This window comes from Chrysochloris asiatica, unplaced genomic scaffold, assembly GCF_000296735.1.
Source record: "Chrysochloris asiatica unplaced genomic scaffold, ChrAsi1.0 scaffold00022, whole genome shotgun sequence".
In the NCBI taxonomy this organism is placed as follows: Eukaryota; Metazoa; Chordata; class Mammalia; order Afrosoricida; family Chrysochloridae; genus Chrysochloris; species Chrysochloris asiatica.
The window spans coordinates 13,835,178-13,852,359 of record NW_006408540.1 but is presented as its reverse complement, the minus strand read 5'-3'; the positions used below and the strand labels follow the sequence as shown (position 1 = coordinate 13,852,359).

The 17,182-nt window shown below is 37.0% G+C and overlaps 1 protein-coding gene across 2 annotated transcripts in view; it reads left to right on the top strand.

Moving 5' to 3' along the window:
* Positions 1 to 5,104: 5,104 nt before the first annotated feature.
* Positions 5,105 to 17,182, top strand: part of ELF1 (E74-like factor 1 (ets domain transcription factor)) — a 70,299-nt gene continuing 58,221 nt past the window's right edge. For both annotated transcript variants that reach the window (XM_006837604.1, XM_006837603.1), the window contains exon 1: positions 5,105 to 5,176. In XM_006837604.1, the coding sequence (XP_006837667.1) occupies positions 5,105 to 5,176 (72 nt within the window). The remainder of the gene's footprint in view (positions 5,177 to 17,182) is intronic.

Genomic DNA, 17,182 nt, shown 5'->3' with positions numbered 1-17,182 from the left:
ATATAGAAGTATTTAAAATGAAACAAACCTTTAAGACTGAAAATAGGGAAAGTAGGGAATGAGAGAAATCAGTTTATAATGTAGTCAACTACAAAGCAAAGAGAAGGAATAGTGTAGATATGTTGTTGTTGTTGTCAGGTGCCATCAAGTCAGAACCGACTCATAGCGACCCCATGCACAGCAGAACGAAACAATGTCTGATCCTGGGCCAACCTCATTACCGCTGCCACACTTGACGCCATCAATGATGCCACCTGGCTGATCCATCTCGTTGGGGGTCTTCCTCTTTTTCTCTTATCCTTCATCTTACCCAGCATGACATCCTTCTCCAGCGACTGTTCCCTCCTGACAATATGTCCAAAGTATGAGAGACAAAGCTTATTAGCCATCCTGGCCTCCAAGGAGCACTCTGGCTGCACTTCTTCTAAAACACATCTATTGGTTCTTTCGGCAGTCCGTGGCACTTTCAGTATTCTCCTCCAACACCACAACTCAAAGGCATCAATTCTTCTACCATCTTCCTTATTCACTGTCCAGCTTTCGCATCCATATGAGGTTAATGAAAATACCATGGCTTGGGTCAGGCGCACCTTAGTCCTCAAGCTGACATCTCTGCTCTTCAACACTTTAAAAAGTTCCTGTGCAGCAGATTTGCCCAATGCAATACGTTGTCTGATCTCTTGACTGCTGCTTCCATGAGTGTTGATAGTTGAACCAAGAAGAATGAAGTCCTTGACAACTTCAGTCTTTTCTCCGTTGATAAGAATGTTGTTTATTGGTCCAGTGGTGAGGATTTTTGTTTTCTTGACATTGAGATGCAACCCATACAAAGGCTGTGCTCTTTAATCTTCATCAGTAAATGTTTCAAATCCTCTTCACTTTCAGCAAGCAAGGTTGTATCATCTGCATATTGCAGGTTGTTAATGAGCCTTCCTCCAATCCTGATGCCACGTTTTTCTTCATAGAACACAGCTTCTCATATTATTTGCTCAGCATACTGGTTGAATAAGTATGGTGAAAGAACACAACCTTGTTGCACACCTTTCCCAATTTTAAAACATTCAGTGTTCCCATGCTCTGTTCGAACAACTGCTTCTTGGTCCAGGTACAGATTCCAAAGAAGTACAATTAAGTGTTCTGGAATACTCATACTTCTCAATGTTGTCCATAGCTTGTCTTGATCCACACAATCGAAAGCCTTTGTGTAGTCAATAAAGCATAGGTAAACATCTTTCTGTGTAGATAAAGAACTTCCAAATGACAAGGAAGTCCAGTAGATATCAGGATAAAACAACTGCTTTAAACAGGGAAAAAAATTAATGCATTAATAAATTACAGGTGACTTCAGAGAAAATGATACACTTTGACATCAAAAGAAAAAAGAAAAATTTAAAAACATAGTAAATGTAATACAACAGAAATGCAAATTAAAATAAAATTCAGAAATAAAGTGATGTCAGTGCAGAAAATTTTGTGAGAGATTAAGTTTTTATTGTGAATTGAGTGATAGTTTACATGGGAGAACATTGGTTTTACACCATCGTTTCTTTGCAATGATTACAATCTTCTCCATGCGTTATCATTCAACAGTATTTGTTTCTATTTCCTCTGTTTTTTGGGGGGTGGGGTACGGGAAATATGCACAAAAACACTCAGTAATATATAATAATTTAAACAACAAAAGGGCACATTCTACAAGCCTGCCTCCTGGCCACCAGCACTCAGTCTTTCTCTTTCCATGAGTCTAGAGTCCTCAGCTGCTCCCTCTCTCCATGTCCTCATCTCTTCCTCCATCTCTGGTGTCACTGCTTATTCTGGATAGGGTCCCGCATTCTGCTTGTGCTCTTTTCCCTAAATAGTCCTAGGGTCCTCTATTTTTGGACTGTAAGATTAACGATTCTTCTGTTTTTGTTAATAAAACTTCTACCTTTACAGTTGTTGACAGTGGCAGTTAGTCATGATAACAATTCCTCACTATTAAATCATAAGAATGTTATCCCCATCTCTTTTCACCAGACCTGTCTAGACAAGACGAAAACTCTTCAGTGGGGACTCTACCTTCCTCCGCACACTCTTTAGCTAAACTTCCGCTTGAAAACTTGTAACCTAGTCACTTCGTGTCTTTATCGCCCTCTCATTTTAGATAGCCAATGTCTAAATTGCCCGCCACTATCTACCCTATATACAGAGGGCATAGGATTGATACTTGATGTGAAGATTCCTTCCTTCTCAGTTGGTATTTTGAGCTACTACGTCTATAAGTATAGGTCCAGTTCATCAAATTATAGCTATTTACACTTGTTTCCTTTATCAAAAATTGTTAGAAGTGGTTTTCTTGATAAAAGAAACAATCTTTGATGGTTACGGGAGGGAAATTTTTTTTTTTCAAATTGTATCTGCAGTATTTCTGAAGAGGGTGATTTCTGTGGATGAGGTCTAGAGACTGAGTGAGATTATGAAAGAAAGGGATTTAACATTGAAGAATGGAAGGTAATAGTGGCTGTCGAGAAGTATGAAGAGTATTCCAGGTATGGTAGATAATAACAGTTGTGAAAGAAGACAAGAATGAATGTACTTTATATGGAAGACTATATGAAGGTAGGTCTATAATGTGGAAGAATTGGGATTATTACAGTTTAGTCAGTTCTGACTCATAGTGACTTTAAGGCTGCAAATCTTTCAGGTGCAGAAAGCCTCATCTTTCTTCTTTGGAGTGGCTGGTGGGTTCAAACCCACTGAACTTGTGGTTCACAGCTCAGTGCTTATCCTAGAGTCAACATGCTCTCCCCAGTAATTATTTAGGGGATATATTATAAGTAACATTTGACCCATGGCCAAATGTGTGTCTTATATTTATATATACAATCAATTTGAGTCCTTCTATGGTGTTGTAAAAGGAGCTCTGGTAGCGTAGTGGTTACGAATCGGGCTGCGAACCTTAGGGTCAGCGGTTCGAAACTACCAGCCGCTCCGCGGGAGAAAGATGAGGCTTTCTACTCCCGTAAAGATTTACACCCTCGGAAACCCTGTACAGGGTCGCTATGGGTCGGAACCGACTCGATGGCACTTAACAACAACAACAACATGGTGTTGTAAACGAGCTCTGGTAGAGTAGTGGTTACGAGTCGGGCTGCCAACCTCAAGGTCGAAACTACAGCTGTTCCGCGGGAGAAAGGTGAGGCCTTCTGCTCCCATAAAGATTTACAGCCTTGGAAACCCTGTGCAGGGTCACTATGAATTGGAGCCGACTCCAAGGTACTTAACAACAACAACAAATGGTGCTGTAGGATAAGCACTGACTGTAGGGTCAGCAGCATTCAAACTCACCAGCCACTCCTCGGAAACCCCATACAGAGTCACTATGAGTTGGAACTGACTTGACAGCAGGTATCAACAACAATGGTCAGTTTAGGTCAAAGCGCTTTTTATTCCCTGTCGATCTATTGAACTGCTCAGAAACTACCCGAATGAATTAAAATATCATCCTGATAGTGGTTTGTGATTTGTCTTCTCTGAATATAAAGGAGTAAAGTGGATGGATTTGGGGAATTATGGGGTTAGAATGGTGAGTAGAAATACTGGCTAAATGGAACTTTTTATAAGATTTGATTAGATTTTGATTCTTAGTTTGGGAAACCAGTCTGCCAGGATGAACCATGGTGCCCAGAATATATGTGTATATCGGGAATTGGCTTTACTGAAATTACCAAGTTGCAGATTTGGCATAGCACATACTAGCCGGATTTAAATTTTGAAGGAAAGGCAACTGATTCATCAGATGAACTGCATTCCTGAACTTGTCTGCTAACATTATTAGGAAAGTAGTAGCCCATCCTTTCCTTAGAATTGTCTTTTGATTTATTCATATTAAAATTATAGATGATATTTCTAAGAACTAAATGTTACTTTTTGTGATAATTTTCTTACCTTTTGTTTTCATGTCATATTAGTGACCATGACAATATGATGCCGTTTTAATAAAACTGTGGCAAAATCCTTAGTTCAAGTTTTTTTCCTTTTTTTTTTTAAATAGACAAACATTGTTGGCAGATATTTAAAAAGTGTATCTCCTTTCGCTCTCAAATTGTTTTCATTCTGAAGTTGCGTTTCTGGTTTTCGCCTATTGTAAAGTGCACTTCTCTGCATGTTCTAATTTGCCATGACGTGGTCAAGTACTGTTTCCTTCCTGTTGCTTGCAGGCTTGTGCTAGAGATAAGGATACATTTCATTGCATTAGAAGAGAAGCCACCCAAGACAGGCTTAAGTATGGTAACTCTTAGAGCCTTCTACTTACCAGAAACCTTTCTAGAGAACCGAAAGTATGGGTTGTTTTATTTTCTGCTTATTTTTAAAAGCTGTTAAAATAGTACTTAAGAACTTAACGTGTATTAGACATTTAAGCAGATTTTAAATTCACATGTATACTAGGCCCAATAGGAGTGTTGTCTATTAAAGACATATATACATATTTTTAAATTATTCATCGAGCAGCAATTTCAATAGGTGGTTTGCCCTCTTTATATAGCTTTTATTTCCATGACAAATGTACTAATATTGCTAAATTTTGTATGTGTGTATCTGTTTAATATTCAGTACTTTAACCATAGTTTAACGTGAGCAGGGGGCTGAGGTTGGCTTCATTTATAGTAATGAAAGGTACTTTTATCTTAGTGAGAATTAAATCTTAAAAGAATATCTAAGAAATATTTAAAAGACCTGTGTTCAAAAAAAGGCTTGTGTTCATTTCTCATGTTGATTTTATTTAACAACAAGGTAAAAAGTACTTTGGAAATATTGCCTTCTATATTTGTTATGATAAATGGTTATGATTACTCTTTCATAACTAACTGAAGGTTTTCTGTTTTAGGCCCAGAAGCTCCAGAGGAGAAAAATTGCCTGTGTTTGAATATAATTATCAGTGAAGCAAGAACATTTGAAGCACCTTGCCTAAAGAAAACTTGGGTACAGAGTCACTTGACAGACTTAGCTGTGGGTTTTTTTTTTGTTTTTTTTTTTTTAACCTAAATTAGTCACTGGACCCTGCTGCCTGATACTTGGACCTGTTTGGAATTTTTCTTATGTGGCTCTAAGGGAATGCTTTATTATGGCTGCTGTTGTTCAACAGAACGACCTAGTATTTGAATTTGCTAGTAACGTCATGGAGGATGAACAACAGGTATGATTGGGCTTTTGTATATCATTTGTTATGATTTCTTCACTTAATGTTTACTTCAAAAGACAATAAAAGAAACTTATACTAAAGTAAAAATTTCCAAATTAATTTCTAAATTAGAGATTTGGTGATATTGTACTCTTAGGTTTTAAGGACCAGTTCATTTATAAATTATGAATCTTATCCTTAGTTTTGATGTTAACAAGGAAGTAGCACTTTTGAGGTTCTGCTTGTTTTTCTGCAAAATGAAACTAAACAGCAAATTCCTTAAACAATTATTTCAAAATACTTTGAAAAAGTATTAAGTTCTTGAGTCATACTAAGAGTGTCTTCTTACATGGTGTTTAGTTGTGTAGAAATGGTGGCTGTAGTACTTATATGTAATTTTATAGTTCTATACAGTTTTAATATGTGTAGTTAATTAACATTTATAATTGTGGGCTGTCATGTAACATCCATCATTTCAGTCTAAAGCATGTGACTCTGAGGAAGTTACTCAACAACTTCTTTAGATCTGAATTTCATTGTCTATAGAATGAAGGCATTACACTGAAAGGCTTCCAGATCTGCTCTCTTCATTGAATTTATACAAGATGTACATATTACTGTTTTCAGAATATAATTTGGAGAAAAAAATTCCAAGAGATAATGAGTAAAGTATCTAAAATAAATTCTAGTCCTATATTTTTGGGCGGAGAGTGGGAGCAGCGGGGCGGTGGTGGGCCAGAGTTTCTTGTGACTATGTATTTTCTGAGTTCATAAAAAGTATTTTAATTAGGATATATAAGGAATGTTAAGTATGTTATGGGAGAAATGGTGTAAATGTTGTAGGACTCAGTTTACTGGGAAAAATATTTTGTAGATATGTGGCACTGTAGAATAAGCACTGAACTGCTAACCACAAGGTTCAAACCCACAAGCCACTCCTTGAAAACCCTATACAGGGTTGCTATGAGTCAGAACTGACTCGATAGCACTTAACAACAATAATAAGCTTTAAAATATTTTAAATATGGTTGATTTGTATATAATAAGCCATAGATGGACTCTAGTGTGGCAACAATGGTGAGATTGGCCCAGGATCAGGCAGTGTTTTGTTCTCCTGTGCTTAAGGTCGCTATGAGTCGCTACGACTCCATGGCACCTAACAACAACAACAACAACAATCTCCAATATCTACCTCTAATGGGCCAACCATGATGCATCATGCTTTTATCCTAAAAACATAGGTGCTACAACTAATAAAAATGGATTTCTCCTTTTTGTAAGGCATTATAATTTCCTAATTGTTTGTATTGTGTTGACATTGAACTGACAGAATAAAAAGTAAATAAATAAACCTATAAAAGTAAGAATTTGGAATTAGCTGCCTTAAAATCAACATGTTCTTGTCCTAGGAGGAAAAAAAAAATTGAGGGTAAGGACTGCTTTGTCTCAATTTAAAACATGTTAATAATTAATGTGGGTTGAATCTAGAAAAGATAGAGAAGATATTTTAGGGGGAGAAAGTGTTTTGAATTTGTTCTAGAACAGAATGTTTATGTCTCTGCTAATGTTTGAAAACAGACAGTGTCCTCACTGTGCAGCCCTCTTAGATGACAGTCCTGCTGTAGATCCCATAGCTGTCAAACTGGATGTGATGAGGCTTCATCTTGGTATGTGGCAACAGAGGACATAGTCTAAACCACTCACTGGTACACACAAGTGAGTGGCTTTGAGCTCTTCTGTCCATAAGAAACACATTTTACATTGTGGTTCAGTATATATACATACTTAGGGTTACTATGCCTAAAGCACTTAGTTTCTTGTGCGCAGAGAGATTAATTATGCCTTTGGATAAAGAGGTGATGCTCTAGCTGAATTCCAAAATGTGTATCTGTATTTTCTTAGTTATTTTTATCTAGCAAAATGAACTTACTAGTTTTCTTCAGATATTGTTTGTTGTAAGGACTTTACAGATGTTAACTGTATCAGGTAAACACTGCCATACCCATTTTACAATGAGGAAACTGAGACAGTGGTTAAATGACTTGCCTGAAGTCATATACCAAACCAAACTCCAAATCCACTGTCATCAAATCAATTCTGACTCATAAGGACCCTGTATGGGACCAGGCAGCCTCATCTTTCTACTGAGGAGTGATTTTAACCACAGAACTTATGGTGAGCAGTCCAACACCTAACCCACAGCACCATGAGGGTTCCTTACTATTAATTATTATTATTTTTGCTATTTATTGTGAATTGAGTGAAGGTCTACAGACAAGGTCATCAGTTTTCCATTCAACAAATAATATACTTGGTTTCATTTCCGTGATTGCAATCCCCTCTGGAACAACAGTCATCCCTTTTCTCCCTGTGATTCCTGTTTCTCTTCCATCCTCCTTCCTGTTCCTTCCCGCCATGGCCCTTAGGTACATGTTGCCCCTTTGATTTTGAATGATGGACCGTTCCCATCATTCATCGTTAGCATATTTTATTAGTGTTGTTATTCCCCCTATATACCTATCTACTGCTTCACTGAAAGAGAGGGTGTGTTCCTTTCCAGACCTGAAGGGTGGTCCACGGCTGCAGTCTCAGGTTCCTCTAGTCTCTCTGACTAATAAGCCTGGCCTTTTGGTAAAAAAATAAGTTTTTGAGTTTTGTTTCACACATTATGTCACTCTTTCCAGGACCTTTTTCTAATGTGAGCCCATTCAGGGCATTTGGTAGTGGTATCTGGGCACAATCTGGTTTTTCTGGTCTCAGGGCCATTGAGACTGATGCTCCCTGTATCTTCAACTGTCTTCATTATTCTTCTGCCACCCATCCTCTTCTTGTATATTGCCCTTCCCATCACCCAAGCTAACATGTGTCTTATCTTATAGCCTGTGAATTACTCTTCCCTCCCTTCAATCCCTGGTAACCATCAAATTATGTTTATTTTAGTTTGGAAACTTTTTTTTTAAGCTTTTACAATAGTGGTCTCATACAATATTTGTCCTTGTGATTGACTAATCTCACTTAGCATACTGTCCTCAAGTTCATCCAGTTTATGAGGTGTTTTGCAATTCATTGTTATTCTTCAGCATTGCATAGTATTCCATTGTGTGTATGTACTAAAGTTTGTTTATCCATTCTTCGTTGTTGGGCACTTAGGCTGACTCCATCTTTTTGCTATTGTGAATAGTCCTGAGATGAACATCGGCATGCATACGTGTCCTGGCTTGTATTGCTTGTGAATATATACCTAGGAGAAGGATTGCTGGGTCATATTTGTATTTCCAATTTTCTTTTAAGTGAGTAGCCATATCATTCTCCAGAGTGGTTGTACCATTTTCCAGTCCCACCAGCAATGTAGGAGGGTCTCAGTTTCATCACACCCTCACCAATACTTGTTGTTTTTTGTTTTTTTGAACGTTAGCTATTAGTGCTGATGTGAGATGGTATCTCCTTGTTTTGATTTTCATCTCTAGTGGCTAATGATCAAGAGCATTTCTTCATGTATTTGTTAGCTGCCTGGATGTCTTCTTGGTGAAGTGTGTGTTCATTTCTTGGGCCCATTTTTAATTGTGTTGCTGGTCTTTTTTTGTAGAGGTGTTTTAGTTTTCTATAAATTATGTTAGTCTCTTGTCTCAAGTCATTGCAAAAAATTTTTTTCCTAGGCTTTATTAATATAGAGGATTTTTTTCACTTTTTATTCTTTCAGCAAAATATTTTAATGCACATAAGTTTCTAATTTTTGGGTAGTCTCAGTCATCTCTTTTGTCTTTTACTGCTTGTGCATTTTTTGTAATGTGTTGATAGTGTATGTATGCCATGTATTAGAGTCCCTATATTTTCCCTCGTTTTTTATTGATGGTCTTTATAGTTCTAGGTTTTACATTTCAATCTTTAATCCATGTTGTATGTTTTTGTTTATGGTGTGAGATATGGGTCGTGTTTCATTTTTCTGTAAATGAATTTCCAGTTTTGCCAGCCACTTTGTTGAAGAAACTATTTCTTCTCCAGCTAATGGGTTTTGGCTGTATGTCAAAATCAGTTGACTGTATGTGGATGGATTTACTTTTGGGTTTTCAATTCTGTTCCATACATAAAGATCTATATATCTTTAATTGTACCAGTACCAGACTGTTTTGACCACTATGGCTGTGTGGCATTTTTTGAGATCAGAGAGTGAGAGGTCTCCAACTTTGTCCTGCCTTTTAAGCAGTGCTTTGCTTATCTGAGGTCTCTTTCCTTTTCATATAAAGTTTGTGATAATTTTTTCCATAATGATTTTGGAATATGGATTGGAATTATATTGTATGTATAGAATGCTTTTGGTAGTGTTGACATTTTCACAAAGTTAAGGCTTCCTATCCATGAGCATGATATATTCTTCCATTTTTGTAAACCTCATTTGGTTTCTTATGGTAGTGTTTTGTAGTTTTCTTTTATAGGTCTTTTATTTATCTAGTTAGATTTATTCTCAAGAATTTCATCCTTTGGGTGGCTATTGTAAATGATACTGTTTTACTAATTTCCTTTTCAGAGCTGTCTTAATTAGTATAGAGGAATACAACTGATTTTTTGTATATTGATATTATACCCTGCCACTTTGCTGGGTCCTTCAATAAGTTTCATTAATTTTCTTCCTGAATCTATGTCTAAGATCTATGTCTAAGATCATATCATCTGCAAATAGAGATTTTCATGAAGAATAGATGCTGGATTTTGTCAAATGCCTTATGTGCATCATTCGATGAAATCATGTGGTTCTTTTCCTTTTCAAAATTCATATGTCCAATTATACTGGTTATTTTTCTAGTATTGAACCATCTTTGCATCCCTGGAATGAATTTCACTTGGTAATGCTGTTTTATTTATTTATTTATTTATTTAGACATATTGTTGAATTCTCTTGGCCAGAATTTTGCTGAAAATTTTAGTATCAGTGTTCATGAGGAATATTGGTCTGTAATTTTATGTTTTGGTGATGTCCTTGCTTGGTTTTGGTATGAGGGTTATGCTTGATTCATAAAATGTATTTGGAAGTTTTGCATCCTTTTTTGTATTCTGGAATAGTTTGTATAAAATTGGTGTCAGGTTTTCTTTAAATGTTTGGCAAAATTCACCATTAAAGCTATTCTGAGCCTGGACTTTTTCTCTGTTTGGAGTTTTTTAATGACATGGTCAATTTCTTCTTTTGTTATAGATCTGTTCAAGTTTTCTACTTCATTTTGTGCTATTTTATGTAGGTTGTGTTTTTCTAAAAATGTATGCATTTCCTCTAGATTTTCAAATTTGTTGGAGTACAACTCTTCGTGGTATTATGTTATTATCCTTTAAATTTCTGTTGGTTCTTTTGTGACATCACTCTTGGGGTTTCTTATGCTTGTTATTTGCGTCATCTTCCTATTTTCTGTTAGATTTGTCAATATTTTGCAATCCTTTTAAAGAACCAGCTTCTTGTCTTGTTGATGCTTTCTATTGTTTTTCTATGTTCTAGTTCATTTATTTCTTTTCTTTATTATTTCTTATCTCCTGGTGACTATGGGCTTACTTTGCTGGTCTTTTGCTAATGTTGGAGATGTTGCAGTAATGTGTTGATTTTGCCTTACCCGTCTTTTTTGGTGTGTGTGTTTATTGCTATAAATTTCCCTCTTAACACTGGTTTTGGTGTGTCACAAAGCTTTCGGTATGTTGTGCTTTTGTTCTCATTTGTTTCTTGGATTGTTTTTATGTGTTCTGTTACTTAGTTGCTTTTAAGCAGTGTTATTCACTTTCCATATATTTGGTTTTATTTCCTTGATCTTCCTGTTGTTGATTTCTGATTGCATAGCATTGTGATATGAGAAGATGCTTTGTAGTATTTTGATGTTTTAAATTTTCTTGATATTGGCTTTGTGACCTAACACATGGTCTATTCTGGTGAATGTTACGTTTGCACTGGGAAAGAATGTATGTTATGCTGTTGTTGGGTTGAATGCTCCCTTCAAGTTTATGAGAGCCAGTTGATTGTGTTGTTTCGTTGCTCTGTGTCTTTGTTGAGTTTCTTTCTGGCTGTTCTGTCCTTTTCTGAAAGTGGTGTATTAAAATCTCCCACTGTTATTGTAGAATTGTCTCTTTATTTCTGTAATCTGTTAGAGTTTGATTTATGTATTTTGAGGCTCTTTCGTCGGGAGTACAGATATTTATTATGGTTATGACCTCTTGTTCAACTGCCTCTTTAAACATGAGGTAATGTCCTCTTTTGTCTCTCTTATGTTCGTTTTTGCCTTAAAGTTACTTTGTTAGCGATTAATATTGCCACTCCTGCTTGATATAGTTTCTCCATCCTTTAATATTAAATCTATTTTGTCATTGTCTGTAAGGTGTGTTTCTTACAGACAGCATATTGAAGGATCCTGTTTTCTTAGCCATTTTGCCACTGTCTGTCTCTTGACTGGTACATTTAATCCGGTGCATTTAATCCATTGACATTAAGTGTAATTGTCAATAGGCATGAATTGATTGCAGTCTTTTTGCTCTTTTTTTTGGTTGTTGGTGATGCTGCTGGTTTCTTTGTTCTTCATGCTTTTCTGTGCTGAGTTCATTTTTTTGCGTGTGCTTTTTTTGTTTGGTCAGTTTCTTTGTAGTTTTAATGTTTCTAAATTCTTCCTGGATTTTCCTTTTCTTGATCTGAAGGTAAATTAAGTTTCTTTGAGTTGACCCTGTAAATTAATTTCTTCCTCATTTAAGAATAGTCTGTTTATCCTGAAATCTGCCTGACTTCCTTATGACCTGGAACTCAGTAACTACTTTTCCCTCCCTTCTCTTTGCAACAGCCCTGTATACTGACATCTCTGATACCCTGTGTTCAATCTTGTAATTTTTTTCTACTCTGGACTGACTTCTGTATACTGTTTCCATGTATGTAAATCTCTGATTGTTGTTACCTGTTGTTGGTCCTCAGTCCAAATAACTCATTTCAGAGCATTGGCTTGGCTTTTATGAAGTCCTTTAATTTCTGCTTATCTGTAAGTGTTCTCATTTCACCATCATATTTGATGGACAGGTTTACTGGGTATAAGATTCTTGGGTGGCAGGTTTTTTTTTTCCTTTTAGTTTTTTGTGTGTTTTCCCATTACCTTCTTTCTTGCATGTTTTCTGCTAAGAAATCAGAGCTTAATCTTATTGGTTTTCCTTTGTTGGGAACTTTAGTTTTTCCTAAACTACTTTCAGGATTTTTTTCTTGTCTTTGATTTTGAAGACTTTGATTAAGATATGTTAGGTGATTTTGGGGGGAGTCTATCCTGCCTGGGGTTCATTCAGCTTATCTTTCCTGGTATTAGGGAAATTTTCTTCCAGCAGCTCTTTGACTATCTTTTCTGTAGGTTTCATTGTCTTTGTTCTTGAATTCCAGTTACCTCTAGATTATTCCTCTTCATGTTGTCACATATAAATCTTAGATTTTGGAGTTTTTTCATTCTTTTTTCTAATTGTTCTTCTAACTTATTATTATTGAGAGGATTATCTTCCAATTCACTAATTATGGTTTCCGTTCATTCTGAAAGCTATGCCACCAGTATTTTAAATGCTAGCAGGGTCACCCATGGTGGACAGGTTTCAGATGAGCTTCCAGACAAAGACAGACTAGGAGGAAAAAATGATGAACTACTTCCGAATATTTAGTCACTGAAAACCGTATGAATAGCAGAGAAACACTGTCAGATATAGTGCCAGAAAGTGAGCTCTTCAGGTTGGAAGGCACTCAAAATGAGACTGGGGAAGAGCTGCCTCCTCAAAGTAAAGTTGACCGTGCTGACGCAAATGGAGTAAAGCCCTTGGGAGAAAAGCCCGTGGGACCTTCATTTGCTGATGAAGGCACAACTCAAAATGAAGAGAAACACCTGTAAATATCCATTGAAAATCGGAACATGGAATGTATGAAGTATGAATCTGGGAAAATTGGAAGCTGTCAAAAATGAAATGGAATGCATAAACATCCATATCTTAGGCATTAATGAGCTGAAATGGACTGGTATTGCTCATTTTGAATCCGACAACCACATGGTTTGCTATGTGTTGGGTGTCCCAAATCAGAAGTCACCTGCTTTCTTGAGTCTGTTCAGCTCTGTTCTCCCAGTAAGCACTCATTCCACTTATGTATCCCTTTATCTGAAGCTCAAAGTTCCAGAACCATCTTCTTAATCTGTTTTGTACAGTTTTCCATATCTTTGCTGCAGAAGGTCCACACAACCTTGCCGATGTGCAGTTGGAACCTCTGTTGCTTCTGTGGAGTATGCTAAATGGAATGTTTTTATATTTGTGATGTGGGTAGTCTCTGTACAATTATACCTCCTGGCCTGCCTGGAGAGAAGCATTAAACATGTAAAATGAAGAGATCATACTATTCTCTTACGTGCGAGACGGAAATCCTTGCAGTTTTCTTCACTTTAGTATTTTTAGGTATATTGTTGTCAGTGCCGTTGAGTTGCTTCTGACTCATAGCTACCCTGTATAAGGTGTCTGAGGAGCATATATAATGTTTGAATGACTGACCTTAAAGTTCACTGTCTAGTGCTTATCATAAACCAGGACTTTATACAGTAAATAATGGAGACAAAATTTGAACCCAAGTAATTGGACTCCCACTGATGATGTTGAATACTCTTGCTGATATGTGAGAATCTTACTGTATTACATTAGCCAGGCTTTGAATTCTTTAGGGGTCCTGGTGTGGCACTGTGGGATAAAGCAGTATACTGCAGTGTCTTTGAAACACAAGGTCAGTGGTTCAAACTCACCAGTCGCTCCTTGGAAACCTATACAGGGTCTCTATGAGTCAGAACCAATTCAACGGCACTTCACAACAACAGTTCTTTAGGACTCCTGGTACAGCATGTAGGATCAGCACTGGACTGCGAACCAGAAGGTCGGCAGTCAGACCCACCAGCTGCTTCTTGAAAACCCTATATAGGGTTGCTATGAGTTGGAATCGACTCAACATCACTTAACAGCAGCAACAAGTGTTTTAGAAACAATAAATGGCTTAGTGGGTTACACATTGGGCTGTTAACTGTAGGATTGGTGGTTTGAATCCACCAGCCTCCCTTCCACCAGCCACTCTGCAAGAGAAAGATGAGGCTTTCTGCCTCCATATAAAGATTTACAACCTCAGAAACCCTATACAGGCTGTCTGTGAGTTGGAACTGAGTGACAGCATACAACAACAGCAGTGTTTTTTTAATCTATGGCTGTGAGTTTGGTAAACAGCTGATTCACATGGAGTAGATCCAGTGATAGTAGTCTTGTTAGTATCTTGTCTAACCTGTGGCATTAACTTCTAGGTTTTGTGTTTTTGGTTGGTTTAATTTGTTGTATTTTAAAATTTTAATGTTGTGTTTTTGGTGAAAGTTTGAGCAGTATGTTTGGTTCTCATTTCACAGTTTTCTCAAAAATTGTTCAGTGACATTAGTTAACATTTTTCATATCGCGTCAACCTTCTCTTTAGTTTTGCTCTGGTTGTTCCATTTCCAGTGCTCTAGTTTCCCTGCCCCTAATTTTCTCATCTTTGCTGTAGAGTAAATGTTGGCTTTTGGTTTTATACAGATGGTTTTTAAAAATAGTACACTGTTCTTATGGATGTTTTAATTATGCATATGTCAAATATTTTAAAATAAGATAGTTTAGAAAAAAATGAAAGAATCATTTTCATATACAAGTATATTCATTTTTTATGAATGCTGAAGCCCTGGTGTGGTGCTATAGTATGATTAAAGCATTGGACCACAAGGTTGGCTTGAACTGCTGGGTTAGTAGTTCAAACCCACGAGTCACTCCGTGGAAACCCTATACAACGTCTCTGTGAGTCGAATTGACTCAACAGTACTTAACAACAACATGTGAATTAAAGAGGAAGTTATGTAATACAGAAACATAAATAATTCTTTCTTCTCATTGATTCCTTAATCCTGTTCTCTTCCCCAGAAGAAACCACAATTTACTATTTGATGTGTAATGTGTTTTGAGAACAATCTAAGCAAATGAACAGTGTACAAGGGTAAGTCAAAAAATAGTGCTACAAAATCCCAGAAACTTTTATTAAGCAAAAATATCAAAATGTGAAGGTATTCTTTCTTGACATATCCTCCATCTAAGTCTATATTCTTGAAGCTGATGTTTCCACCTCTCTCACTCTTTTCTGGAAATGTTGCGCTCTTCAGCTACACCACATCAACATGGCAGTTTGGGCTTCCTCAGGGACTCAAATCGTGCTCCTATTCAATATTCTTTGAGTTTTAGAAACAAAAAATGTGTGAAGGGACAAGATCAGGACTGTAAGGTGGATGGCGAAGGTTTCCCAATGAAATCATCTTAGAATAGCCATTGCCACCCTTGAATGAGCAGGTGCATTGTCATCATGGAAAAAGAATTTCTCAGTGCAACTTTCCTGGCCTTTTTTTCACCAATACAAGTTCTCCCATTTTCTTAAAACTTCCTAATGTTGTTATGTGCCAATGAGTTGGTTCCGACTCTTAGTGGCCCTGTGTAGGATTTCTGAGGAGTGATGGTGGGTTTGAACTGCTGACCTTGCAGTTAGAAGTGCAGGGCTTATCTTACAACTCCATACCAGCACTTCCTGATAAACCACTATAATTGTCCTGTGTCCTTGGAGAAAATATTAGCAAGATAATCCCTTTGGGGTCCCCAAAATCAGTGTCATAACCTTCTGTGTTGACTTCTCTGCCTTGAATTTAACTGACTCAGAAGATCTCCTCAGAAGCCTCTGTTTTGATTGAACCTTACTCTCTGGCTTGTATTGTAAATCTAAGATCTGTCCTTGGTTGCCATTCGTTCCATGAAATCATCTTCATTAGCTTTGATCTTACTTAAAAGACTGATAGAAAGATCAGCTCTTTGAGCTAGCTGACCTTCATGCTACGCTTTCAAAAAATAATTCCTTTTTGGGTTCTTTTTTTTCATGAAGACACCCTAATGAGAGTGATACAAGTGTATTACTCAGAGAACTTGTCTGCAGCTAATTGCAGACATGTGTAGCAATATTTTTTGACTTAACAAACATATATAACAAACTTATATACAGAGTTTGATTTTAAGATATAAATGAAATTAGATTAAGCCTGTTTTTATTATTTATTTATTCTCACTTAATCCATTCATAAATATTTGTGTCTGTGTATATATATCTCTGGTAGCGTGGTGGTTATGAATCAGGCTGCTAACGTCAAGGTCAGCAGTTTCAAACTACCAGCTGTTCCACGGGAGAAAGGTGAGGCTTTCTGCTCCCGTAAAGATATACAGCCTTGGAAACCCTGTTTAGGGTCGCTCTTAGTTGGAATCTACTCCACGGCACATAACAGCAACAATATATATATATACACACACACACACACCCATACACACACACACACACACACATATATATATTTATGAGTCCTGGTATGGCACTGTAGGCTAATGTAAAGATAACAAAAATTCTCACAACTGGACCATTAAACAACATTCTTATAAATGGAAAAAAGATTGAAGTTTTCAAGGATTTCATTCTTCTTGGATCAACTGTCAACACTCACGGAAGCAGCAGTCAAGAAATCAAACAGCGTATTGCATTAGGCAAATCTACTGCACAAGACCTTTTTTAAGTATTGAAGAGCAAAGGTGTCAGTTTGAGGACTAAGCTGCACCTGACCCAAGCCATGGTATTTTCAGTAACCTCATATGCATGAGAAAGCTGGACAGTGAATAAGGAAGTTTGTAGAAGAATTGATGCTTTTGAATTGTGGTGTTGGAGGGGAATATTGAAAATGTCATGGGCTGCCAAAAGAACCAATAGATCCGATTTGGAAGGAGTGCAGCCAGAGTGCTCCTTGGAGGCCAGGATGGCCAAACTTCATCTCTCATACTTTGGACATATTGTCAGGAGGGAACAGTCACTAGAGAAGGTTTTATGCTTTTGAATTGTGGTGTTGGAGGGGAATATTGAAAATGTCATGGGCTGCCAAAAGAACCAATAGATCCGATTTGGAAGGAGTGCAGCCAGAG